Source organism: Lissotriton helveticus, chromosome 3_2 (assembly GCF_964261635.1).
Source record: "Lissotriton helveticus chromosome 3_2, aLisHel1.1, whole genome shotgun sequence".
Taxonomy (NCBI): Eukaryota; Metazoa; Chordata; class Amphibia; order Caudata; family Salamandridae; genus Lissotriton; species Lissotriton helveticus.
In genome coordinates, this window is record NC_136062.1 from 251,897,352 (window position 1) to 251,925,012 (window position 27,661).

At 46.4% G+C, this 27,661-nt stretch overlaps 1 protein-coding gene across 2 annotated transcripts in view; it reads right to left on the minus strand.

Annotated features, from left to right (window-relative positions):
- Positions 1–707: 707 nt before the first annotated feature.
- The window catches only part of ARID3B (AT-rich interaction domain 3B), a 465,486-nt gene continuing 438,532 nt past the window's right edge, over positions 708–27,661 (minus strand). For both annotated transcript variants that reach the window (XM_078685148.1, XM_078685146.1), the window contains exon 9: positions 708–3,078. In XM_078685148.1, coding sequence (XP_078541274.1) covers positions 2,939–3,078 — 140 coding nt within the window. In that variant the 3' untranslated portion in view covers positions 708–2,938. The remainder of the gene's footprint in view (positions 3,079–27,661) is intronic.

Below are 27,661 nucleotides of genomic sequence, written 5' to 3' on the forward strand. Positions count from 1 at the left end.
TCAAAGGCTAAAGCCATATGTAAATATCCAGTAAATAAAGAGTGTGGAAAATGTTCTACTAGCTGTGTGGCCCATGTATATCAAAAGCGTATTTACGATCATGTAACGATCAGCCCTAGAAAGATTAAATGAAAACAATTTGTTACTTCAGCACTCAAGCGGTTAAGAGTTCGCAGTCCGAGCCAGTAATAAAATCTCACAAAATGGAAGAGAAACACATGGGTACCTCTGCTAGGACCTTCTTAGCAAGTCTTTTAGTTTGCCACGGTAGTACTAGCAGAACGATGGCACCAACTACAGTGAAAGCAGTTAATGACCTGGCCAGGGAATAGAGAGTACAGCAGATGGACATTGAGGAACCTGCTGCTTTCACCATGTTTTCCTGGATTGTTGAGTTGTCTGGCTCCATTAGGCCGGACACCTGTCCCAACTCCTTGGAAGACAGGAGAAAGGGTTATGATTGGGTGTTGAATGGGTGCAATACTCCCTATTAACTTTGTTTGGCTCTTCAACATTAGTCAGATATTCTCATAATGCACGGGTTGCTAGTCTGACAAAAACATCTACCTATGAACTAATCAGCTAGCGAGTTCCTTGGGAGTTGATGTAGGATTGATCTTTTCAGACACCACAGGTGTAGACATGGCACAGCTTGAAATTTACTAATTGCATGCATCCCTTCTTTTCAATAGTTCTAAATGAGGGTTGAGATCTGATGCAGAAGAGATTGCCCTCACACCCAAAATAAATAATCATAAAGACTGGACTACAAATGCTCGCCACACCACTTAGAGAACAGATTTGAGAAAGGTGTGTTAGCTACCCTATCAACAGGAGAAGACCAGGCTAGCATAATGAAGGGGCAGGCTCATTAGTCTAGCAGGACAATGTCTTTGGTTTAAACAGCTTTGAGAAGCAATTTCCTGTCCTACCAATAGGTTGCAACAACTCAAAATGGTGGTAAATATGGGAAAGTTGATTATATATATATATATACACATATATATATAATGCCACAGCTAAAGTGAAATTTAGAATAAGGACGGCCCTGTCTTCAATTTCTTTGGTGCTACTATAAAAAACAAGAACTTCAGCAAACACACGCACACAAATATAGATATATATATATATATATGTATGTTTATAAAAGGTTTTCAAAATCTGTAATTACATCCTCGATGTAAACGTGAATGAAGTTTGAGGTATATTTCTTTAGAGGTATTATGGTCAGCTGTGCCATCCATATTATTGTCAGAAGATATGCGTATGCCACTACACATGCAATCCGTCTGTGGCATTTGACGTGGCTTCCAGCCTATGCAGAGAACAGCAAATATCACTTGCTGTTTAACGGACATTCCTTGACACCTCAAAACTCACCTAGAATGCCCTTTTAGTAGGGTGGAAGGGAAATGCCTACACTCTACATTACAGCTTTGTACTATTTTGTGCAATCTTTTTTTCACCAAGCTGGATATGTCTGACCCAGTGAATATACACATTCCAAGAGACTTCTTTCACGTTGAAGAAGAAATAAATCTCAAGACACTGCAGCTCTAGCATAATTCACTGGGTATAAAGAGGTGTGAATTTTGAGCAGCATCAATTTGAGAATTTAACTTGAATATCTCTAGCATCAGGATGGCAAAAGAACACACAAGTCCAAAAAACTTAAATAGGTATTACGCTATCTACTTCTGGTAATACTCCTGCACCTCCCACTCTCCTCCACCATTGTACACAAAACCTTCCATTACAACAACAAACGAAATCTCAGCTCCAGAAAAATGTAACCCGTCTGAAGAGGAACAACTCTGTTTAGAGATCTCTCCAAAATCATCATCATAAAACATACATGACTTACAAAAGAAATTATTATATATATAATCAATCAAAACAAAATAAAACCTCTGAAATGCCCTGAGGTGCCTGGATTGTCTTTACTCAAGCTGTAGGAACATCAGTACGCTTTCCCTGACGCCATGCTGTATTACGGCATATATTCTGCAAGGACACTAAAGGCCCTTTCAAGGCTGATCCACAAGAACAATTTATGCAATGGATCAACCCAACAATAATCGGGTCTGATAGAAGTTCTGAGTGTTCCTGCAAAGTAGCAATCATAATACAGCAAGGACGTGTGTTCCCTTCAACTGACATATGTAGGAAATAACAGGGTAACAGGTCCTTTCCATGGTAACTACCCTCAATCCTCTCTGCATGCCCAGCAAAAGTAGACTGCCCAACCCATGAGGTTGGAGTTGGGGAGACTTGATTAAACAAGACACTCCACTAATGAAATTCACAGCGACGGGAGGAATTGGAGGTCCAACATTGGTGACCCCGAACTCTGCAGGTCCTTCATGGATCTCCAAGGTCTAAAACTACATCTCCTCTCCTTTTTCTTTGCACTTGCTCTGTAATGTGATAATAAAGTTCAACAAATAACTTTACCATCAAGTTAAGTAGTCATGAAGCAGGGTGCAAGCAGTGGCCTTTTTGATGAGGGAGGCCATAAAGGGAGAGGGGTGTGGCTCATAAGAGGTGATGCTCCTTGCATACCGTTGACATTCTTATACAGGATAATTGAGTATTTATCCAAGTGACCTGAAAATCCCAAAAAATCACATCACTTCCACTGGATCACTTCCTATCTAAGGAAGCGAAGGAAGTGGCTGAATACTGTACAATAAAGTCCATTAGAGTGAAATGCACTCTGCACTTGGTCAATGGGACTTAAAAGTTTTGTAAAGGAGAATGGGCAAATAACCCAAAGGAAGTGCCAAGAATGCTTCCGGGGTCACCGTCGTTTGTCGGTTCCTGGACATGAGGTAATCCTGGTTTCTTCCCTGACTTTCTGGAGATGAGGTAATTGTATAACGCCTTGAGGACTCCATGCCTGTCCTTCAGAGGGGGAGTCCATCTTCAGTCTTCACCGTCAGAGGGACCAGCTGGTGGAGGGCTCAGCCCCCGGTGTACCCCTTGAGGATGTAGGACTGTGCGAGCTGCTGCTGCTGCTGTGGCTCTGGCTGTTGGATCCTGCAATCAGTTGAACTGGTTTCTGGGCAAACAGCACCCCTATAGGGAAAAGAGGAAGAAGCAAATAAAGTATGTTAGCCAAAGGTGACTGTGGAAAGGCATACTGCCTTCAAGTTTCAGAGGCCACCAAGAAACAATGAGGCTCTTTGCCACTGGTGAACATGCTCACTTATGAGGCATCTCCATCTAGAAAAACTCTAAACAAGCATGTCGAAAGATTACTAGGCATTGAGTTTTGTCATTTAAGTACCACCCACATTTAAGCGCATTACTTCAAACTATCACTTCTTAATATAATTCCCAAAGATGCTACTGATTAAGACATGTTCACATTCGAAATATTCACTTCTCAAATAAACCCCACTTAACCCTTATGGGCCACACATCTGTTCCTGTAAGTGTTTAAATGATGTTAGTGGTGATCGTGAATTCTTGGCAAAGTTGAATAATGGAGTTTATTGCATTTTTATAATTTATTTTATTTGATGTACAGCGAGCCTACCTCCATGATGCTGCTGCCAACATAAAAAGTAATCTGCAGAACTTTATGCTTGAACATGAAGACCTGTACATACAACTATATGGTGAGTGGGGGTCCTATAGAGAACACAGAAATAACAATATGACCAAGAGGAGGGCTGGCAATATGTTCTAGGCAGTATTAGACCACAAAGTGTATAGCTGTGTTGGACCAGGCACTTTTTGCAGGGTAACCCCCAAGTTATTTGCCTTAATCCCTCCTGTTTTCTGAATACAGTTTTGTTGGCACTTAACGACTGCTAAACAGTGCTAAAGTGCTTGTGCTCTCGCATTTAATTATGGTGAAAGTGGCTTACACCCAATTGGCCCATTTCATTTACTTGCAAGTCCCTAGTAAAGTGGCACTACATATATCCACAGCCTGTAAATAAAAAGCTACTAGTGGGTCTGCAGCACTTTAATGCCATCCATTTAAGTATCCTTTTTGAACATGTCTCAAGTCTGCCACTGCAGCCTGTATGCACTTTTAAACTACTTCGACCTGACAAAATGAACTTTTCATCATCAGGCCTCAATCTTCATGTCTAATACACATATGTCAATCCTAGGACAGGACTAAAGAAGCCCATAGTGCAGGGTGCATTGTATTTAAAAAGTTTGACATGTCCCGGTAGTGAAAACCTCTCAAATTTGTTTTCCACTAGTGCAATGCCCATCTTCCTCATAGGATAATATTGGGTTACCGTATTACATTTAATAAGTGATTTCTTTTGATTGGTAATAGGTAGAAATGTCATGTTTACACTAAAAGTATTTGTGATTAAACTCCAACTTTACCATTAAAGAGGTCTTTAAAGTCACAATTCTGAAAATGCAATTTTTAGAAAGTTTAAAAATCAAAAAAGCAACGGCTCTCGTAAACATGTGTAGTTTATAAATTGTAGGCCCAATGGCAAAATGTACCCTTAGTAGAATGCTGAAAGAGAAGAACACCATAAGGAAGACAACACTGGTGTAGCAGAGGAATATCAAGTCTGTATTTTATCCATATAAATGCAGCTATTGTGGGGAATCCCACATGAAAGGAACCAACAAAACACAGAAATGACAAAACAAAATAACAAAAAGCAGGGTTTCGAATACATGTAAACAACCAGTTACAGAAAAATAATATCACATTCGAGCCCTCTTTTCAATCAAAGGGATCAGATATGATTTGTTTGGTGAAAGCAGAAGTCCAGCGACAGATTTTGAGGGGTCAGGGATGAGTGGGGTTAAGGCGTAGAAAGGGTGTTTTAGGGTTCAAGAATGAGTGGAGTTTTGGTGTGGTGAGGGGTTTACAGTTCAGCGATAGGTGGAGTGTAAGGGTAGAAATGGCCTTTAGGGTTCAGTGATGGGTCTAATTTAGTTGTGATGAGTATTTTAGGGGGCAGGGTTCCTTTTTTTCTTTTTTTAGACTTTTATATAGTGCAAACTACATACAGTGGTAGCATGGGGCAACTAGATCAATAGAGGAAGAGAGACACAAGTTGAATTTGGATTAATCTAGGTTTAGATCATTGGAAGGCTGCCCTGTCTTGCAAAACCCGAATTAACAAAGTTACCGCAGCTTGTTTCGGCAAACTTCGCATGATCAAGAAAATCTTTCCTTTCTTCCCGCTTGATTCTGGAGGACCGTTGTTCATGCCTTAATCACTTCCCATTTGGACTATGCCAACAGTTTGTATGTAGGAGCCCCAGCTTACCTGATTAAACGGTTGCAGATTGTGCAGAATGCTGCTGCTAGGCTGATCGGTAACATCCCATATCGCCACTACATCTCACCGTATCTGGCTAAGCTGCACTGGCTACCTGTGACCTATCGCATACAATTTAAAGCTCTGGTTATTGCCTTCAGGGCCCTTAATGGCCTGGGTCCTGCCTACTTGAGACATAGGCTCAAACCTGTCCACTCTTCGCAAGCCCTCTGATCAAACCACCTTCGCCTTCTCTGTGCCCCTCGCTTTCGCCGTTCTAGAATGGGGGGTCGTGCCTTTGCTGTGACCACTGCAAAGTACTGGAATGGCCGCCCTTTAGACCTTAGGCGCACTACATCAGAATCGTTGTTACGGAGTAAACACTTAAAACCTGGCTGTTCTCCATTATCTAGGCCATGCTGAACCCCTCTGGTTGCCTGTTGTCCGCAGCGCTGGGACACCGCCGTTGGGGGTAGCCATGCCCTTTATAAGATTAAAAAATAAATAAATAAATAAGATACTGGCTATCAGAGCGCTTTACATAGCACCAGTTTCGTTACACATTCATTTTTGTTATGCAAGGGGAGATTAAGTGATTTGGCCAGAATCACAGGATGTTGAGCGTCGTTGCCGAGACTCGAACTCGGTTCCCCAGCTTCGACGTCAATCGTTCTAGCCAGAAGGCTACATCCTATCCCAATTGATGGTGATGAGGGGGTCAGCAAATTTAAAGCATCTAAAGTGACTGTTTGACAATGCAAGTGGTATAAATCAGAAATAATATATGATGAAGAAAAGCACTGAAATAAAAACAAAACTTTCTGAAAGTAAGGTCTGCAACCAGTGCCTTTCCACATTAAAATTAATAAGCAAGCACATGCCAATTTTGATCAAAAAGACATTCCATGAAAGGAAAATGCTACTTACCAGTATGCATCTGTTCTAGGCATGTAGAGTTGCACACTGTGCATAGATCACCACCTAGTGTTGGGCCCTGATGTTTGCAGTTTGTTGTCCTGAAAAGTTCTTTGGAAGTCATGAGATAGGTGACTCCTTCTTTGGACCACATTGCGCATGGGCATCGGCTCCATCCCCAGATTGTTTTGCGCCATTAGGGAAATAATGGAGCTTTGCAAGAAAAGAAAGGATGTCATGTAATTTGCATCTAATTAAGATAATACTGGAACAGACCAGGGTAGCCGGGGAGGCGGGTGGGCGTGTGCAACACTGCAGCTCTACATGCCAAGAACAGATGCATACTGGTAAGTAGTATTTTCCGTTCGAGGCATATGAGTTGCAGATTGCACACTGTGCATAGATTGTATAGCAGTCCCCATCCGTAGCGGCGACCACCCCTATCTGTTGCGGTAGTATGGAATAACGTTTTGAGAACAGCCTGGCCCACATTAGCTTGTTGCTTGGTTTGCACATCTACACAATAGTGTTTTGTGAATGTGTGCGGTGTAGACCATGTAGCTGCTCTGCAGATCTCATCTAGGGGAATGCTCCCTAAAAATGCCATTGAAGCCCCTATTTTCCTTGTAGAGTGGGCTTTAGGAGGAACAGATAACGTACGTTTAGCTTAGTGGTAACAAATCTGTATGCATTTGACAATCCATCTAGCTATCCCAGATTTTGAAATGGGATTACCTTTATGTGGTGGTGAGAAAGACACAAAAAGTTGTTTTGTCTTACGAAAGGGTTGTGTCCTCTCTATGTAGTATAGCAATGCTCTTTTGACATCTAATGTGTTAAGAGCTCTTTCTGGTACTGTCTGTGGTTTCGAGAAGGAAATGGGCAGTTCCACAGGACGATTGAGATGGAAGGAAGAAATGACTTTGGGTAAGAATTTTGGATTGGTACACAGAACTACCTTATTTTGATGTATTTGCAAAAAGGGTTCTTGAATGGTTAGTGCTTGTAGTTCACCAACACTCCGCAGAGAGGTAATAGTTACTAGGAACGCAACTTTCCATGTTAAAAATTGTAGTTCACATTTGTGTAAGGGTTCGAAGGGAGGCCCCATTAACCGTGTGAGAATAACGTTTAAATTCCACAGAGGTGAAGGTGGTACTCTGGGAGGAATTATTCTTTTAAGGGTTTCCATAAAGGCTTTAATGTCAGGCACTCTGAATAGAGATAGATGTTGTCTGTTTTGCAGATATGCTGCTCTTGCAGCAAGATGTAGTATAATAGATGTATAGGCTAAGTTGCATCTTTGGAGATGCAGTATGTATCCAATGATGTGTTGAATAGACACATCTAGAGGATTAATATTGTTGTTGTGACAATATATTACAAATCGTTTCTACTTGGCTGCATAACATGCCCTAGTGGTTGGACGTCTAGACTCTTTTATGACATTCATGCAGTCTGGAGGAAGGTTCAAATATCCAAATTCTAGGATTTCAGGAGCCAGATCGCAAGGTTGAACTGAGCTGGGTCCGGGTGTCTGATCTCTGCACGGTTCTGCGTTAAGAGGTGTGTAGACAGGTGTAATTTTAGGTGCGGTACTACCGACAGTTGTAGCAGTGTGGTGTACCACGGCTGGCTGGCCCACGTTGGAACAACTCGGATGAGGGTCCTAGAATGCTGCTGTAGTTTGCGTACTACTAGTGGCATGTGTGGTAGAGGTGGAAAAGCGTACGCAAATCTGTTTGACCAGTTCATCCATATCGCATTGCCTTTGGACAGTGGGTGTGGATATCTGGCAGTGAAGCTTGGGCATTTGGCGTTTCCGTGGGTGGCAAATAGGTCTATCTGAGGTTGTCCCCACATCTGAAAGAATGGCTGAAGAACTTGCATATGAAGTTCCCACTCGTGGGTCTGTTGTGTTTGTCTACTTAACAGATCTGCTATGGTATTTTGTACTCCTTGAACATGCTGGGCTAGAAGGAATATGTTTTGAGGTATAGCCCACCGCCATATGTCCTGTGCTAGTTGAGATAGTTGCATGGAGTGTGTGCCTCCCTGCTTCTTTATGTAATACATGGCTGTCATGTTGTCTGTGCGAACTAACACAGCTTTGTTTGATACCTGCTTTTGGAAAGCTTTTCGTGCTAGGAATATTGCTAGTAACTCCAGATGACTGATGTGGTGTAACTTTTGCTGTGGTGTCCACCTGCCTTGCATGGTGTGTTGCAGTAGGTGGGCTCCCCAGCCGGAGAGCGCTGCATCCGCAGTTAAGATTATCTGAAGAACTGGCTCTAGGAACGGTCATCCCTTCGAAAGGTTTTTGGTGTTCCACCACTGCAGAGAGCGAGGAGTCCGACCGTCTACCAACACTAGGTCTGTCAATTGACCTTGAGCCACTGATGTGATAAGCATTCTTGTAGCAGACGCATTTGAAGTCTTGCATGGGGCACTATGAAAATGCAAGAGGCCATCATCCCTATGAATTGCATGAACACTCTTGCTCTAAGGAAGTGTTGTAGCTGAAACCTTGTTAGAAGAGTTTGTATGCTGGCTATCCTTGCTGGAGTGGGATAGGCAAGCGCTTTTGAGGTGTTTAATGTGGCACCGAGGTACTGTTGTACTTTGGATGGTTGTAGATGGGACTTGGCGTGGTTTATTGTGAACCCCAAGTCGTGAAGCAGTTTTATTGTGGCATGAGTGTGTTCCACACATTGGTTGTATGAGCTGGCTTTTATGAGCCAGTCGTCGAGGTACGGGAAGACATGGATGTGTTGTCTTCGTAAATGCGCTGCCACCACTGCTAAGCACTTGGTGAATACTCTTGGTGCTGTTGTGACTCCGAATGGGAGTACTTTAAATTGATAGTGCTGTCCGTCTATTACAAATCTGAGATACTTCCTGTGAGCCTTGTGAATAGGAATGTTAAAGTATGCGTCCTTGAGATCTAAAGTAGCAAGGAAGTTGTTTTGCGACAGAAGCGAGAGGACTTGCTGCATGAGGGATTCTACCTCTTGCTTTAACAGTGCTAGATGTTTTTGTGACATTGGACGCTGTTTGGGTGATATGTTTGGGGGTTGATGTTAGTTCTAGACAGTAACCTGATTGAATAATTTGTCGCACCCACCTGTCAGATGTGATGTTGGTCCAGGCAGGAAGGCATTGCTGCAGTGTCCCCCCCCCCCCCCACCACAGGAGTGGAATGTTGGGGGGGGAGGTGGGGGGGAGGAAAGTCATTGGGTAGGGGTAGAGGCAGAGCGGGAGTTGTTGGTTTTGCCTCTGTCTTTGTTGTTGTTATCCCTGTAACCCCCTCTATGGTAGCCCTTAGTGAATGTGGATGTGGATTGGCTAGGGGTTTTGTAAGAGGTGGAGGGATTTTCGGAGGAGTAGCCTCTAGTGTTGCCTCTGTATGATGAGCGACAAAAAGAATGTCTGGGAGCTTGCTGTTGCAAGGCTCCCATAGATTTTGCTGTATCATTGTCTTTTTTCATCTTTTCTAAAAGACACGTCAACATTTGGGCCGAATAAATGGGTCTCATCAAATGGCTGATTAAGGATGGAGTTTTTGTACCTCAGGTTTAAAACCTGAGATACGTAGCCAAGCATGTCTATGTAGGAAGGTGATGGTATTAATTGCTCTTGAGGCGGTATCTGCCACATCTAGGGCACAGCGAATGGAAGTGTTGGTAATATTTGTACCTTCCTGTATCAGTTCATTGGCCCTATTTTTGTATTTGTCAGGTAGATGCTGCATTATGGACTCTAGTTCATCATAATGAGCTCTGTCCTATCTGCCTAGCAACGCTTGGGTGATGGCGATGCGCCAGATATTAGCTGCTCTTTTGCCTGAGGCATGAAGTAGCTTAGATTCCTTGTCTGGTGGTGAGGCCTCACCTGATGTCTGAGAATTAGCACGTTTACGTGCATTAGACACTACTAAAGAGTTTAATAGTGCTGGATCTTTAATATAGACTGGATCTGTAGGGGCAGCTTTATATTTTTTCTCAATTCGAGGATTGAGGACCTTAGCCCTGACGGGGTCTTTAAAAACCTCTGTTGCATGTTTGATTACACCCTTAAGCATTGGGAAAATGGCAGTAGACCTTTGTGTGTTATCAAAAGTGTCGTAGGAAATCTTCCTCCACCGCATCTGTATGTAAGTCCACCCCATGATATTGGGCAGCTCTTTGGACTAGTAGGTTAAAACCTATAGTGTCCTCTGGTGGGGATGGTCTGGAAGGGTATATCTCGTCTTGTGGGACATAAGGCACATCAGGGGTGTTGTAATCATCCCATGGATTAGGTGACTGAGGGGGACTATTGGTCCCTGTTGGGTCATGTGCATCTCCATCTGTGTCATCAGAGTCTGTGTCTACATCATCTTGAGGATCAGGGGATGGTGTAGGTGAATGGTGAGGTGGAGTAGGTGTAGGAGGGGGACCAGTATGGGGAGGTGGAGGAGAAGGCACACTTAATGGAGAGGCTGCAATGTCTCTCTTCTTTGGAGGAGGAGGAGGTGCTGGCGCATCAAGTGGTCTCTTTCTGGAACTGAGTCAATTGACCGGTCTTAGGATCCTTTACAAGAGTTTTTTGGTTAGGATCAGGTGTGAAAAGTTCCTCTGAACAGGGCAGATCCTTCAGTTTCGAGGTTTTCGGCTCCGTAGGTTTTTTCGGCACCGAGTCGGTAGCTGATTTCGGTTTAGAAGAGTGCCCTTTTGAAGTGTCCTTTACCGGAACCTGTTTCTTCGGTTCCGGGTGTTTTTTCGGTTCCGAAGCGTGTTAATCTGGAGCTTTAGGCGTTTTTTTAGTTGGTCCGAATGCGGTTTCGGGATTGATGAGCCGCTGCCAGTCTTCGGTGCTGTGTGCTTCGGTGTAGGAGCAACGGTCGGCGTGGTTGACGAAGATGGCTTTTTCTTTGGTGTAGGATCGGCACCGTGGATAGGCTGGCTCGAGCCAGAGCTGCCTGAAGGCTTAATGGGCTTCTTTGCCGGGCCCGAAGGCGGGGCGTGGGAAGCAGTCTCTCGGTGTGCACCCGGGCCCGATGTTGAGGGAGTGCCCGAAGCCTTTTAAGATGGTGTCGAGGAAGGGTTGGGGTCGATGTTCTTACTTACGACCCGTTGAGCTGGAGTGACTTCCTCGACGTCTGAGTCTTCGGCGTGCTGGCGTTCTGGCGCATCGACGCCCTCTTCTAAGATGTCGTCAAGGGTTCGAAGTAGACGAGCGGGCCATTGTTCTTCAAGCTAGTTGGTCCCGGATAGTCTTCTTGGGGCGGAAGGATGCACAAGCGGAACAGTCTTTAGCCTCGTGCTCCGGTGAGAGGCAAAGGTTGCACACCTCATGTAGGTCGGTGTGGGGAAACTTCGACCCACATCGAGGACACTTCTTGAATGGCGTTTTTCCATGAACCAGAAGTAAGGCCTAGGTAGGCCCGATGGTCTTCATCGACGACCGGAATCGAAGACTTCGAAGGTGAAGAATCGCGTCGATGTGGAGCGCGATCGAAACAATACCGTCTAACTGAGTGAGGATTGCACGCCGAAGGAAATTCGGTTCCTAACCGGAGCGCAGGAAACACATCCGAGCCTGATGGCGGAAAAAAACTATCTGGGGATGGAGCCGATGCCCATGCGCAATGTGGTCCAAAGGAGGAGTCACCTATCTCGTGACTTCCAAAGAACTTTCCAGGACAACAACAAACTGCAAACATCCGGGCCCAACACTAGGTGGCGATCTATGCACAGTGTGCAATCTGCAGCTCATATGCCTCGAACTGGTTTCTATGAAATGGTAAATTCCATTTATTTTAAAGTCTCTCAGTAATGATATTCTACAAAATTGTCTTTTTATGTAATCACATTCAACCATATTAAGCTGGGTCGGCAATGTAAGTCTGCATTGAGCTGCACAAGTGCTTCCATTGTAATTTTTTTAATTAGAAGGTTTTCTGGAAACAGATGGTTTGATTGGTTCGGTCTCTAGGATTTCTAGAATATTTATTGAATACTTTGAAGTAGTCAATGAGTAGAGTTGCTGAGGTTGTTAAGGGATCGGGGATTCTTAAATATTGCAGCCAGGCATGGGTCAAAGGTTTTTTTTTTTGATTGAGGGTACAGAATTTTAAAGATGTTGCATGTTTTAGGATAGAAGGTAAGTAATAAGGGAGGTGTAGAACAAGTTACCTACCTTTGGCAACTATATGGTAGATTCTTCACGCCAGGAATCTTAATATTGCTAGACTGGATCGGAAACGTTTCCTATCCAGTAATAGCTCTTCAATGTCGCCATGTGGCATTTCTCTCAGCCTCATCTGGAGATATATGTTGATAACTGATGTGATGGTGTACTTTCTGTAGGAAACGGACTTTATATAGTGGATCAAAAAGAGGTACATTGTGTAAAGAGTCCAGGTAACCCTTATAGGTTTACAGAGGCAAAAATGATTACACTAAATGCTCTCTTTTGTGGTAGTATTGGCGAGCAGTTAAAACTAACTAAAATAAACACTTTTCTGCCGGCCTACCACCAACTCTCTTCCGTCCTCTTCCTGGCTTTTGTTGGAACAAGAAGCGGGATATGCTCCCCATAGCAAATCACAATGCTGCATTGCAGCGTAATGATTGGTCTGAGTGCCGTGGTTCGGCGCTCAGATGGGGGAATGGAGGGCTGGGCATGTTCTCCACCCAGGCAGTAATGCAGCCTGGGTGGAGAACATTCATGCACATTTAAGAGGGTACTACCACTCCCCTCCCCCTGCGCAGCCTAGCCCCGCCTCATAGACGATTCCTTTTTCACCCTCTGAGGCGGAAGCCGGAGGTTCTTCTCCTCTATTCTTTATTTACTCGGTCTGAGATACATTTGCAGAGGGCAACGCTCATTTTAATCGCGTCCTGAGTGACGCGTGCATTTTACTCGCGCTTGCTTTTAAAAAGCGGATTTTAATCAGAATCTTTGTTCCCTACCTCCTCTACCTCCTGGGCCGCTCTCAGCTGAGTGTTGACGCTGAGAGCTGGTCCCGGGGAGGCGAGGGCTGTTTGGCGGCCATCTTGAGTGTAGGCGCGCCCTCGCGCTCTAGTCACTATAAAGGGGGCTCAGGCAGGGACTGCCAAACGATTCCTTTTTCACCCTCTGAGGCGGAAGCCGGAGGTTCTTCTCCTCTATTCTTTATTTACTCGGTCTGAGATACATTTGCAGAGGGCAACGCTCATTTTAATCGCGTCCTGAGTGACGCGTGCATTTTACTCGCGCTTGCTTTTAAAAAGCGGATTTTAATCAGAATCTGTGTTCCCTACCTCCTCTACCTCCTGGGCCGCTCTCAGCTGAGTGTTGACGCTGAGAGCTGGTCCCGGGGAGGCGAGGGCTGTTTGGTGGCCATCTTGAGTGTAGGCGCGCCCTCGCGCTCTAGTCACTATAAAGGGGGCTCAGGCAGGGACTGCCAAACGATTCCTTTTTCACCCTCTGAGGCGGAAGCCGGAGGTTCTTCTCCTCTATTCTTTATTTACTCGGTCTGAGATACATTTGCAGAGGGCAACGCTCATTTTAATCGCGTCCTGAGTGACGCGTGCATTTTACTCGCGCTTGCTTTTAAAAAGCGGATTTTAATCAGAATCTTTGTTCCCTACCTCCTCTACCTCCTGGGCCGCTCTCAGCTGAGTGTTGACGCTGAGAGCTGGTCCCGGGGAGGCGAGGCCTGTTTGGCGGCCATCTTGAGTGTAGGCGCGCCCTCGCGCTCTAGTCACTATAAAGGGGGCTCAGGCAGGGACTGCCAAACGATTCCTTTTTCACCCTCTGAGGCGGAAGCCGGAGGTTCTTCTCCTCTATTCTTTATTTACTCGGTCTGAGATACATTTGCAGAGGGCAACGCTCATTTTAATCGCGTCCTGAGTGACGCGTGCATTTTACTCGCGCTTGCTTTTAAAAAGCGGATTTTAATCAGAATCTTTGTTCCCTACCTCCTCTACCTCCTGGGCCGCTCTCAGCTGAGTGTTGACGCTGAGAGCTGGTCCCGGGGAGGCGAGGGCTGTTTGGCGGCCATCTTGAGTGTAGGCGCGCCCTCGCGCTCTAGTCACTATAAAAGAGTACCCTGTGGCTCCGCGCAGCGGACGCGGCAGCAGATGCCCGCCGGAGTCACGCCAGAGTCCAGCCCGTCTGCGCCCGTCCGCGCTGAGGACGGGCTGGACGGCTGGGCCCTGTACTCTGATAAAATGTCATCCCCTTCTTGTAGCTATTCTCTTCGCGATATGTTGGCCCTTAAACCGTGTAAAAAACACTGTTCTCATACCTATGAACCTGATGACCTCTCGCTCCCACTCTCCTGTGGCTGCTATCTCCCGCCAGGACCCCCCCAACCCTGTTTCCATCTACCCTACCACTGAACACCCTATCACATCTACTGCTAGTACAGTAGAAGTAGAGGGCATCTTGGTCAATGCCCGCTCCCTTATTAAGAACAAGGTTATGTTTAAAGAGATGGTACTGGACAGAACGCCCACCCTAGTGTTTGTGACTGAAACCTGGGCTAAGGACTCCTCCGACCCAGATCTAATAGAGGCTGTCCCGGACGGTTATTGCCTGGCCAGACTTGATAGACAGGGACGAGCTGGAGGGGGGATAGCGATCCTTTATAAAGATCACCTTCAATGCCACACTGTACCTCTGAGTGATTTTCCTGATAGTTTCCAAGCTCTTTATTTTTCTATTAAGGAAGAGCAACGTCCCTTTTTTAACGGTATTTTAATTTACCGTCCCCCCGGCTCGAGAACCCACTTTACGCACCATCTTCTTCAATCTCTTGAACCTCATTTTGGCCAAGATAACCTTTCCATCATGTGTGACTTTAATTACCACCTAGAGCGGCATGACCTCTCTGATACCTCCTGTCTCAATGAGGCCCTTGAATCTTGTGGGCTTACGCAACGTGTTACCGGAGCCACTCACCGTGCAGGACACACCCTGGATGGCATCTTTTCCAATGACCCCCGCTTGATTATTAAGGATATGATCCATCTCTCCTGGTCCGACCATTTGGCGGTCCATTTCCTTCTTAATCACCAACGGGTGAACTCCCGTAAATTGGGGAATCATGTCATCGAGACCACTCGAAACTTCAGGAATATCAACAGCAATTCCTTCGCGCCCTGGGCCGCAAGCTTTGCTAATACTGACCTACATAGCGTACAGACCGCAGTCGCCCACTTCGAACAGGTCACTACCGAGGCCCTGAATCATCTTGCCCCAGAACAATCCCGAAGCCGCGCTAGAAAGAGACCGTCCGCCCCCTGGTACTCCGAATCTCTTAGGCTTCTTAGGCAAGAAGTGAGGAGAAAGGAGAGGTTATGGCACGCTAGTTGGGACTTCAAAAATAAGGAAGCTCATCGACTTCTTGTTAAAAAATACAAGGCTGAAATTTTACAGGCCAAACAAGAATACTTTGTGACCGCGACTTCCTCGCTCTCCTCCCCGAAGGAACTTTTTAAAACTGTAGACTCCCTGGTCAGATTGCAGGTCCCTGACCCTGTTATCCCTTCGCAGGATCTCTGTAATAAGATTGCCTCCTTTTTCCATTCTAAAATACAGAACATTCATCTAGCCCTTGAGGAACAAAGAGTCGTCCTTAGTGCTTCTATGCCTAGCGTAGAGACGTGTCCGACCATCAATGAACTCTCCCCTTCTTGCACTCTGGACACCTTTCCCCCGCTGGCCTTGCAAGACCTGGAGCTTCTGTTAGCCAAGACTAAGTCCGGCTCACCTTTGGATACCTGCCCACTGAAGGTCATCAAACTGTGTAGGGAAACCCTTTTACCACCGCTGCTAGAGATAACGAATCTAGCTATTAGAGATGGCGTCTTCCCTGCAGAGTGGAAGAAGGCGGTAGTGAGACCCCTTCTGAAAAAGGCCTCTTTGGATCCGGGGGTCCTAAAAAACTTCCGGCCTATTTCCCTGCTCCCTGCTCCTGCTAAGATGCTTGAAACTTATCTTAACAAGCATCTTGCTGCCTTTGTCGAAAGTTCGGGATGTTTAGACTCCTCCCAGCACGGATTCAGGAAAGAATTTAGCACCGAGTCAGCCCTCACCATCGTGCTTGATAAGATCCGCACTTCAGTAGATGAGGGCCAGACCTCTCTCCTGGTCCTGCTAGATCTAACTGCGGCTTTCGACACCCTCTCCCCCTCAGTACTTACATCTCGGCTGAGGGAGGTAGGGGTGAAGAACGCAGCTCTGGATCTCTTGACCTCCTTCCTCACGGGGAGGGAACAAAGAGTCAAGCTTGGGGAGTTTCTATCTCCATCCCATCCTTTGCTATGTGGGGTTCCTCAAGGGTCGGCACTTAGCCCGACCCTTTTTAATATCTATGTTACCCCACTAGCTAAACTAATAAGATCATTTGGGATGGAGGTAGTCTCGTACGCAGACGACACTCAAATCCTCGTCTCTCTTCCCCGTTCCGATGACCTAATCGCCTCCAAGTTTAGATCTTGCATGGAGGCGGTTGGTCAATGGATGATCCGGAACTCCCTGAAACTGAATGGGGAGAAGACAGAGGTGATGGTGTTTGGGGGGAAAGAAAACATCTGGTCAGCCAACTGGTGGCCTGACTCCCTTGGAACTTGTCCTTCCCCCACTTCCTCTGCTAAAAATCTCGGGGTGTTAATAGATCCCGCCCTCGACCTAGGCAATCAGGTGAGCAGAACTGTTTCCACCTGTTGGGGCCTGATCCATACTCTGCGGAGGGTCAGGAAATATCTCTCTCTCCAGGCAAGAAAACAAATAGCTGTGGCTTTCATCGGCTCGCGTTTGGACTATTGTAATGCGCTGTATGCTGGACTTAATAAAGGTCAGCTGCAGCGCTTACAGGTAGTCCAAAACGCCATAGCTAGATTTGTCCTGGATTTACCCAGACGCTCGTCGGCCACTGCAGCAAGGAAAACATTGCACTGGCTGCCGATGGAACATCGAATCCGCTTTAAGGTCCTTTGTATGACCTATAGAGCCATCGCTAAAAAGAGTGATACTGGAATAGGATCCATCATCTCCCTCTATGCCCCCCAAAGGAACTTGCGCTCCTCTGGTAAACTGCTTCTGACAGCCCCCCGTGTAAGAAGAGCCAAGTGGGGAGGCAGAGCCTTCCCCACCCTTGCCCCTAAATGGTGGAACGAACTCCCTTTGGACCTGAGATCTCTCCCATCCCTTCAGAACTTCCGCACTGCCTTAAAAACCCTTCTTTTTAGGCAAGCCTATGCCTAAGGTCCTAAGTTTTCTTGATCTTCCTCTGATCTTCTGTTAGGCGCCTTGATACCTGCGGGTCATTGTTCTGCGCAATATAAATTATTTTTCAATTCAATTCAATTCAACTACACCAGCAGAGAAAAATAAAATAACTCGTTAATATAACTTCCTTTTTTGCCATGCTGAAAGGCAGCGGGTGATGCTCCTCCGCCTTAGCAGAGTAGCAGCTCCTGGTCTACACCCTCTAAACGACTGCTTCCTGTGCAGAGTGGCCATAACCCTGAACCAGTGAGCCTAATTTTACCAAAACCACGATGGTGGAATTCTAAATTCACATCAGGCAGCCCACCTTGGGGTGGAACTAGCCTGACAGTAAACACACCTTTTGACTCGCTAATTTTCTCACCTGTCCTGGTGCCAAATGGGCCCGGGAATGGGGGTGGCATTTCCCCCGTCTGTGGAAGCCTTGGGTCACATATCAAAGATGACAGAGGCCTCTGAAGTCTCCTGCCTTAATATGCTGAACACTTAGCCTGCTTGGAGGCGGTGATAACACCTCTGGCTAGAACAGGCATTGTTTCTGCCCTCAGAGAGCACAGGCTCTCAGCTGTAGAGGGGGTCAGAAACCGGTCTGTGGTGGCTGGCTGGTCTACACCAGTCTACCAGCACACTAACAGCCAGTAGGTTTTCAGGGGGCACCTCTAATGTGCCTTCTGGGTGCATATCCTAATAAACTCATCACTGAAATCAAGATGGGTTTATTAATATGAAATGTTCGATAACAAACATCTCTAGTTTCAGTGTAGCCATCATGTAGCTGCCGAATTCGTAATTGCCGGTGTCCAGCACAAGTACTAAAAATGGCTTCCCTGTTGACTGGCAATATCTAAGAATCGACCTACACCTCACAGGGGCCTAGCTGCTCATTTAGATATGTCTACACATGTAGTATAGTACACCGTGCCTTAAGGATTTAAGGCCTGCTGTAGGGGTGACTTACCTATAATGCATGCATTGTCTGCGGGCATGGTATACAGGTGCCATGTCATGTCTTCACTTTTCTCTGCACTATGTCATGCAGCCTGCAATGGCAGTTTGCATGATTGTGCTGAGGGGTACTTTAGGGTGGCATAATACATGCTGCAACCCTTAAGTACCCTTTTAAGTACCCCATGCCTGGGGTACCATTTACTAGGGACTTACAGGGGGTGCCAAAGGTATTGCCAATTGGGGGAACAATTGTACAGTTTAGAGTAATGGATCTGGCACTGGGGATCTGGATAACAGGAACCCAGTGCACTTCAGATACCAGACAAAAGCAAAAAGTAGGGGTGACCATGTCAAAAAGGGCTCTCACATTTTCTTGGTACTTTTTTCAAATCCCACTGAGGCTCACGGAGAGGAACTTCGATTTTAAACTACAGTGACAATAACACATGACAACATATCCCATAATTTGGATTTTATTAACAACTGCACTAACTCCGAGGGGAGGTGGGAAAACAGCGTGGAAGATCTAGTATCTGCCAGAAACGTTACAGAATGTATGTCATTTTCCTCTGATGGAGTCCTCTTCCCACAAGATCCGCACCTGAACAATGAGCCCTGGTGAACATTGTATGTTCCAGTGAGTTCCATTTGGGCAAAGGCACCAGACAGGGGTGCCCAGTCTGCCCATTGTTTGTGCTGGCGAACAATCAACCTGGTGTTGTCTACGGTCTGACGCGCAGATATGCGGGTTGAGATGGGACCCCGGATGGAAGAATGTGCTGTCATTATACGCAGATAACATACTTTTATACCTTGCGGACCCAGAGCACTCAGTCCAAAGTACTGGAGATCCTGGAGGTGTTCGATTCTTCTCAGGGCTACAAATAAATTGGAACAAATCTATTGCATTTCCTCGGTCAGGGTCCTGGGTCAACGCGGTCTAGTGCAGGGCCCTGAAGTAGCAAACTCGGGGACAGACATATTCATGACCGAAAATGTGGGGAAAGTCTGAGCCTCACAAACAAACATGGTGGATTGCTGAAAGAAACTCCCATTATCACTCATGGGCAGAGAAGCTCTCTACAAGATGATCCATGTCCCAAAGTTCCTGTACATACTGCAGAACACTAAATTCCCAGTGCCCGAAGAATTTTCACAAGAGGCCAGCATTTGGGGGTAGGGATCCCATTGATAGCATGGGCATCTTTGAAAACGAAGCAGTTAGACTGAGGCATTACTCTCCCAGAGTTGAAGCCATACTACTGGGCAACCCAATTACAGACCATTAAGGACTGGGCTTTCGCTTCTCAGCAGGAGCCATTGGTGTTGGCGGACAGGGTAGCCATGGAACCAGAAAGATATGTCCGTCAGCTGTATGATGGCAGAGGACTACCTCAGCTGCCGACGGCCTCAGCAATGACGGTCGAGTTCTGGCGTACAGTCACAAAAGCATTACGTTGAAAGGGTAAGATTAAGCTGTGTGCCTCTGAGCAGCCGAGGGGGCTACGGGTAATGAACGTCCACACTAAATGGGACATAAGGTGTGGGGACTCTGGAGACAAGCCATGGATGACGTCTCCTGAGAACAGACGCAGGGAGAGTCCTGGTGGAAATTGAACTCAATGTTTACCGAACCGGAGGAAGGTTTGCGGGGGGTGTCGGTCCAACAGACCGGGTTTACTGTAATTTATTGTATGCCTCACAGAGATTATTATGTAATTGGGATATGAACAAACCAAATTTCCATACTTATTGCTGTAGGGTGGCAACTTTCCATCCGGTTGTACAAAAAAATAAAAATAAAGAGGATCCCAAAGTGGAAAGTGGGCATTAGGACATGTAGACCGACTACCAGGGGCTGCCATACATTTGTCGCTCTGAAAAAACAAGTTTTCTATCAGGATTATAATTCAAAATAAAAACTGTTCATACAGTCATAGATTTTATACTGACCGAAGGAATTAATCCACCTTATACTTTCAGCAAAAATGTTTGTCCAACATAAGTGCACTTTTTAATGTTGCATTTTAAATCATTCTTGAAAGAGACTGTTCATCATGCTGTGTAAAAACGAACAGGTGCTCCAAGTGACGCTCAGCGAAACTGCCTTTTTGCCAGAAAAGCGAAGGTAGCGCCCTTCTTTTTTGTTGAATGTGTGCTCTAGGTTTACTACCTTATCTTTGTGTATTTGCAGGTATGGTTCTTGCATGGTGAGTGCTTGCAGGTCGCTCGCTCTAGGAAGCGATGACATCGCGATTAGGAGCGCTGTCTTGAGCGAGATCAACTAGGGCTGATCTCTGGGGTGGTCCCAATGGTTCCTTCATCAGCTGATTAATCACCATGTTTAAGTTCCAGATCGGTACTGGTGCTCTCCTTGGTGGGGCTATTCTTTTGGCCCCTTCTAGAAACCATATGACCACTGGCACAGTGACGAAATGTCTTACTATTATACTCTTCTGTAGGTCACTATCACTGGCAGGTGTACCTTTAAGTGATGGCTAGGTTAGGCTACTGTCTAGTAAGTATGTAAGGTATCTGATGACAGTTGTGTCCAGTCTTGGAAAAGGCCAGATCTTTGGCACCATCTTGTGTATTTCGCCTATTAGGCTGTGTAGAATTTCCTTGTTGTAGGGTTTTTTTTTGCTTCCCTGAGGATTGCCATTGCAAATTTCTGACCAGTTTATCAACAGCATATTCCCTAGGTCATGGCAGTGTGGGTGTCTGGATGTGAAGAATTGACATTATGCATTTTCTTCTGCTGCACATAGATTTTCTACTGGCATCCCCTATCTTAGGAGCACCTGTCTGATCACCGCTTGATTCAGCTCCCACTCGTGTGAGGCGGATGCTTGCTCAGTTTGTATGTTTTTTTTGTCTACCCCTGATAGATGTATAGCTAAGGTTATCAGTCTCTGAATGGCCCAACTTCAGATCTCCTACGCTGGTCGATAGGGTGAAGGATCTTGTTCCCTAACCCCACTTGTTGAGGTAGAACATAGTTGTGTTGTCTATCTGAACATGTATTAATTTTCCCCATCATTTCTTCTGAAAGGGTTTAAGGCTAGGAACACTGTACTTTGTTGCAGTAACTTTATGTGCTGTACTGCTTCTACTGACTTCCAGATTCCTCCAATGAGTCCATGGTGAAGATCACTTTCAGAATTGGTAGCATGAAGGGTCTTCCTACTGTTCTGTTTGCCTTGTTCCACCAGGTCAGTTCCTCTTTCTGTAACAACCACTAGATCTTCCAAACTCCTTGTCACTTGTGACCATTGGTTCTGGATCCACTCTTGGATCGGCTTCATGTGTAGCCTCACATGTGGCACTAGTGGTATGCAGGAGGCCATCATCCCCAGCAACTTCCTCACCATCAGAGACTGACCCTTCTGGTAGCGTCAAGCTTCTTGCGTTACCACACGTACTCTTTTCGCACAGGTAAGCCTTTGCTTGTGTTGTATGAATTCCTGGTCCCAAGAAGAGCTTCTCTTGCACTGGCGTGGGCTATGACTTTTCTGTGTTTATAGAGAATCCCAGTCTGTGGATTGTCATCATCACGGTTTTTATGCTGTCTCTACACTCTGGCTTCAGGCGTGTAAAACAAAGCCATGATGAGCGTATGGCAGGTATTCCAAGTAAATATCAGTGTGCCACAAGTTCTGAGCCATCTGCCAACATTCTAATTATCTGGTTAGCGACCAAACCTCCTCCTTGCACGATCTCTTCGAATTCCGGTCTGTCTTACCTGGGAAGCTTTTCTGTAAATCTGGCTAGTGAGTCCCAGAGAGACCTATCCTATTGACCTAGTAATGCTATAGCGCTAGACCCTTTCAAAAAGAGACTGAGGTGTCGCACATTTTCCTGGCCAAGGAATCTATTTGTTAACTATCCTTGTCCGGCAGGATGGATGATGAAGCCTTAATGGAGTGCGTCTTCTTAGTTGGCGGCTATCTACCAGGTATGGACTTATGCTTTCCCCCATTGGAGTGGGTAACAGAACAGGGGGAAGTAATGATTCATGGTTCCGGCCCAGAAGGAGGTTTAACCCCCTGAGCAGGCACTGGGAAGATCTCACTCTAGCCTGTTGTCATTGATACAACTGGTAGGGCCGTTGGTGTTGTTGAGCACCTCTTGAGGGGGGCTATGATACCATGAAAAAGAGTGGCCTCTGTGAGAAGAGAAAAGGCATTGATATTGCCAAAAAGATTTTCTTTGTTCTCTGGGCCTCTTTAGGCCGACTACTTTAAGAGTTTCCATTTCTGCCTTCATTCTGGACACTTCCTCATCGGCATGAGCTCTGAAAAGAGTGGTACCAGAAAAAGGCAGAGTCAAAATTATTTGCTGCGCCTCTGGTTTGAGACACGTTAGATGCTGCCAAGATTGTCGTCTAAGAGCTATCCCGTGGCAGCATACGTGAGCTGCTAATAATGATAGTTTGCTGCAGCACTAATTACTTAATTTGAAACCATTAGACCTTCATTAAGGATATCCATGAAGTCTTCCCTTTTTTCTCTGGGCAGATGTTCGATAAACCGATTCATGGACTACCAAAGAGCCCACTCGTATCTGCCTAGTAAGTCGGTGGCGCTAGCTGCTTTCATGGATGGTGCTGCCGTACTGCACATCTTCCAACCCATAGCGTCCAACTTTTGACTTTCTATGTCGGAGGGATCATAGAAGAAGGGATAGTGGCATGTTTCCTTGCCACTACCACAATAACGGAATCAGGTGACTCGGAGTGGAGGAAAGCTGTATCCTGCTTTGGAGGATGATTTTTTTCTAAAGCTTAGAAGGCGCTGTCTTGACAGAGGCTGGAGTTAAAGTAAGCTCCTTGGCCGGTTCAAGGAGACCTGGCACCAGCGGTAACATGGGCCTAGCTATTGATCTCTGTTGCAGGGTCTCAAAAATTACAGATGTTGTCGGTGTTAGAGCTGATAAGGGAATATTTCGTTTTGTAGGTCCCCTCACTACAACTTCTTGAAAAGGTGAGAATCATCCACCAGTGAAATACGTGGTGTGTGGAGAGTCAGTGTTGGAGAGTAACGACCAGTAGACGTAGAGGATCTCGAACGGGAAGATGATGACGATGACGATGTGATCGTTGAGAAGAAGTCGCAGTATTTATAGAGCTGTGGCGATGGTGGTGGCCCTTAGAATGATGGCGCGATCTACACCTTGATCTCCTGGTGTTACTGGAGCTTGTGGTGGAGGAGACTTTGGTGGAGGTGGTGGAGGAGTAGGCGGAGGAGGTGGAGGATTTAACAGCAGTTCTGGGTGATGCTCAGAAGATCGAGAGTATGTTCTGGAATACTCAGTCAGGTGAGGAGTAAATGTGCCTTCTCTTCTTCGTAGTATTCTCAAGTCTGTGAATGTTGACCTGCTTGTCGACTGTGAATGTTGACCTGCTTGTCGACTGTGAATGTTGACGGCTTCTCGGATGCCGGATCTTCGAGTATGCCTAGACACCAGATCTTCGGGTATGCCTTGACGCCGATCTTCAGCTGAATATTTGGGAAGAGTCCTGTCAGACCATTATGCCCACACAATCACTGGCGTGGCGGCCACCCAGGCCACCGGTTCCCTTTGACGACCCAGTGTTTAGGCAAACTCAAGCAGCACACATACAGAACTATTTCCGGCAGAACGAACGAAAACAAACAAACACACACAGGAGTGGAGCGCATTCAAAGTTGTAATCAGAGGCACATGCATGCAGCACATTACAGGAGTGCCTAAAACCCCAGAATAAAGCATCAGCGAAAAGGAACGCATACTGGCCACGTTAACACAAGCAGCAGATAGTAACAAGGCAACACCGACCTAAGTAGCAGAAGCTAACACCGCATACGCAGAAGCGCTAGCAGACCTCCAAAAGGTATAATGTTAGAGCGCACGCAGCTAGGGTACACAAAGAAGGTAAACGAGCAGGTGCGCTGCTAGCATGGCTCGTGTAACAGGGCACAACTCTCCCACTGATAACAGCGATACGCAGTATAGCTGGAACCCTAGTACATTCGCAAGCCTCCATCCTAGATGTCTTTCAGCAGCATTACACACAACTATATGCAGCCCCCGAGCCAACAGACTCGGAACTGCTCAATAGATTCCTAGACGCGCACCCCATGCCTCACCTTACACAGAGTGACTAGCACACCATAGATGAACCTATTGGCTACGTGCAAAGCACCTGGGCTGGACGGCCTTCCGCTAGTTTTTTTCGCACCTTTTCTGCGCAACTGGTCCTACAACTGATAAAACTGTACCAGTTGGCCTCAGATGAGGCAATCATTGTGTGAATCAGTAATAGTCTCCTTTCTCAAACCGGACAGAGACCTCCACCACGTTGGATCACACAGACCCATAGCCCTATTACCAGCAGACTACAAAATATATGGTAAAATATAAGCAGATCGATACTCCACTATCCTCCCAACACTGATACATCCAGACCAATGTGGGTTTGTACCGGGGATAAACACCTCCTACAACATTAGGCGCCTGTTTCATGTCCAGTATTGGGTCCGGAATCATTTCGCTCTCGCGGCGTACCTGGTCCTGGACAAACCCTTCGGTACCTTATTTTGGCCCTACCTCCTTCAGGTCATATAGCAGATGTTAGTGGGACCATGTCTGCACGCATACACTAAGCTCATATACACTAAGCCAACCTCCAGAATGAAGCTTGGGCACCACGTGTTGCCATCACTCAGGACAAGACAGGGCTGTCCGCTCTCCCCTCTGCTTTCCACAATGGCAATGGAGTCACTTGCAATCCGACCCCGCAAGGAGGGCGAGAGATTAGGCATTCCAATCGTGGATACAGTCCACGAGGTATCAATATACGCAGATGACATACTAATTTACATCTGCGATATCACTTCGGATCTCACCCCCTTACTTACCACTCTACGAGATTTCGAGGTGGTAGCGGGCCTAAAGGTAAAATGGCCAAGTCCACAATATACTAGCTTTCAGACAATTCGAGAACTGGATACTCTCCTCTGTACCGTTATCTGGGGAACAGGACGCCAGCCAATTGCCCTGCCAAACTGCAACTACCTATGGACCAAGGAGGTCTGGGTGGCCCTACCTTCGAGGCATACTTCCTCGCGGCTCAACTACCATGGGTTTCACAATGGACGGCATGTCGTGCATTGGTGGAAACTCTCACACACACGGGATCAATCCTAGTCCCTACCATACACTGCATGCTGTTACTGGTAGCTGGGCCAATACACGAGTGCCCGCTCAAGGTGATAGTGGGGTACACATGCCTGAAACAGGTACATAAGATGAAAAGGACGTCCCCCCATGTACTCCCCTATACAACCACTGGTGGGCTTCCCCAAAGGCCGTACCCATTACCTATGTACGTGGAATGAGCACACAACCACAGAGATGGGCTCACTAGATGTGAACAGACAACTGCAGACATCTGCAGAACTTACAGAGGATACAGACTTCCCAAGGAGACAGTTTCTCATAAATATGATGCTACTACAAAGTTACAAAGTGTGGCACACTATAGATACGGAGCCGCCCACGCAATCCTGCAGATGGGCCCTGGACAACACTTAGTGACATGGCTGTATAGGGCGGTACGAGCCCTGAACGCAACCACCCTGCCCCACCTTGCGAGAAATGGGAAACAGAGCAAAAGACCACTCCATAGTTTCCCAAAAGAGCGTCCCGCAACTACCTCTTCAAAAACATACATCACATACTACACCGCTCACCTGGCACCCGTAATGCTCAAACACTATTACCCAAACACGCACTTCACTTGCCCTAGATGCCCAGAACCCAACAAGTCCTTTCTCCACATGTTTTGGGACTGCCCGACACTCCGAGCATACTGGACCATGATACACGCCACCTTACTAGCAGGGCTTACAGAATTTAATACGTGGGAGGCCTGTGCGCTAGGCATAGCCAAACGTCAACAACACCAAAAAGTGGAGACGCGCTTCGCATCCCTAGTGATCCTATTAGCTAAAAGGAGCATAGTAATGCTCTGGAGAGCGCCGGAGGGACCACCGCTGGCGGCATGGAAAGGGGCGGTTAGCAAATGGGGAGCCTCGGAAGAGGAGGCGCTTAGGTCAGAAGAAATTAAAGGTATTCGCAAACATCACATATCCAGGCAATGGGCAACATTACTCCACACTTTTAAGAAGAAAGCAGCACACATGACACTGGCGCAGGACACCCCGCCCCGTATGGAGGTGGTACGTCAAGAAAGGGCCCAGCACAACCTCTATATATATATATGTGTGTATGTTATTGGGCACTTATAGAGCGTGCGGCTACTCCCAGGAGTGTCCCGGCGCTGAAAAAAAGAGAACCAATGACAGAACAGAAAAAGCATGACCCTAACTGCTACTTTACTGCATAAAAAGCCAGGTTTTTACGCCTCGCCTGAAGCTAAGGAGATCCTGGGCCTGACGTAAAGCAGGCAGCAGGTTATTCCAAAGTTGGGAGGCTACCACCTGAAAAGAACGACCACCCAGACGAGAACGGGGAAAACCCAGAAATAGTGGAGAGATGCTGGGTAGACTACCTCAGACTTCTGGATGGAGCATAATGCATAATTCTGTTCCTCAGATATGGGGCCCCTATGTTGTGAGAAGACTTATAGGCAAACACCAATGCTTTAAATATTGTCCTTTTGCACACCGAAAGCCAGTGCAGGGTCTTCAGAAAGGGGGTTATATGAGCCCTTAGACCCACCATAGGAATGGCTTTTGCCGCGGCGTTTCGCACCACCTGTAACCGGCCAAAACGATAGTCAGGGAGACCGAGATACAGCACATTAACATAGTTCAGCCATGATGTAATTAATGCTTGAACTACTGTTTTCCTATTCGGGATTGGGAGTAGTGGAAGAAAGTTCCTCAACATTTTCAGCAGGCCGAAGCAGGTGCCAGCTACAGCTTGGACCTGGGACTTCATGGACATATCAGAGTCCATTTTTACCTCAAGATTTTTGACTTTGGTGGCTGAACTGGCAGGGGAGAGACATATTTTGAGGCCAACAGCTTCGCCATTCCTCAACTGGGTTATACCAAAAGAAGATAATTTCTGATTTTTCAGAATTACACAGCAATTGGTTCAGTTTAAACCACGCAAACACTTTGGACAAGCAAGTGTTGATCTCGCTCCCATTTAGGGCCATACCCTTCCCGATGGTGAACAGTAGCTGTGTATCATCGGCATAAGATATAACCTTTACGCCGTAATGTTCTGCCAGCAGCGCCAGAGGGGCCATGAACACATTAAACAGAGTG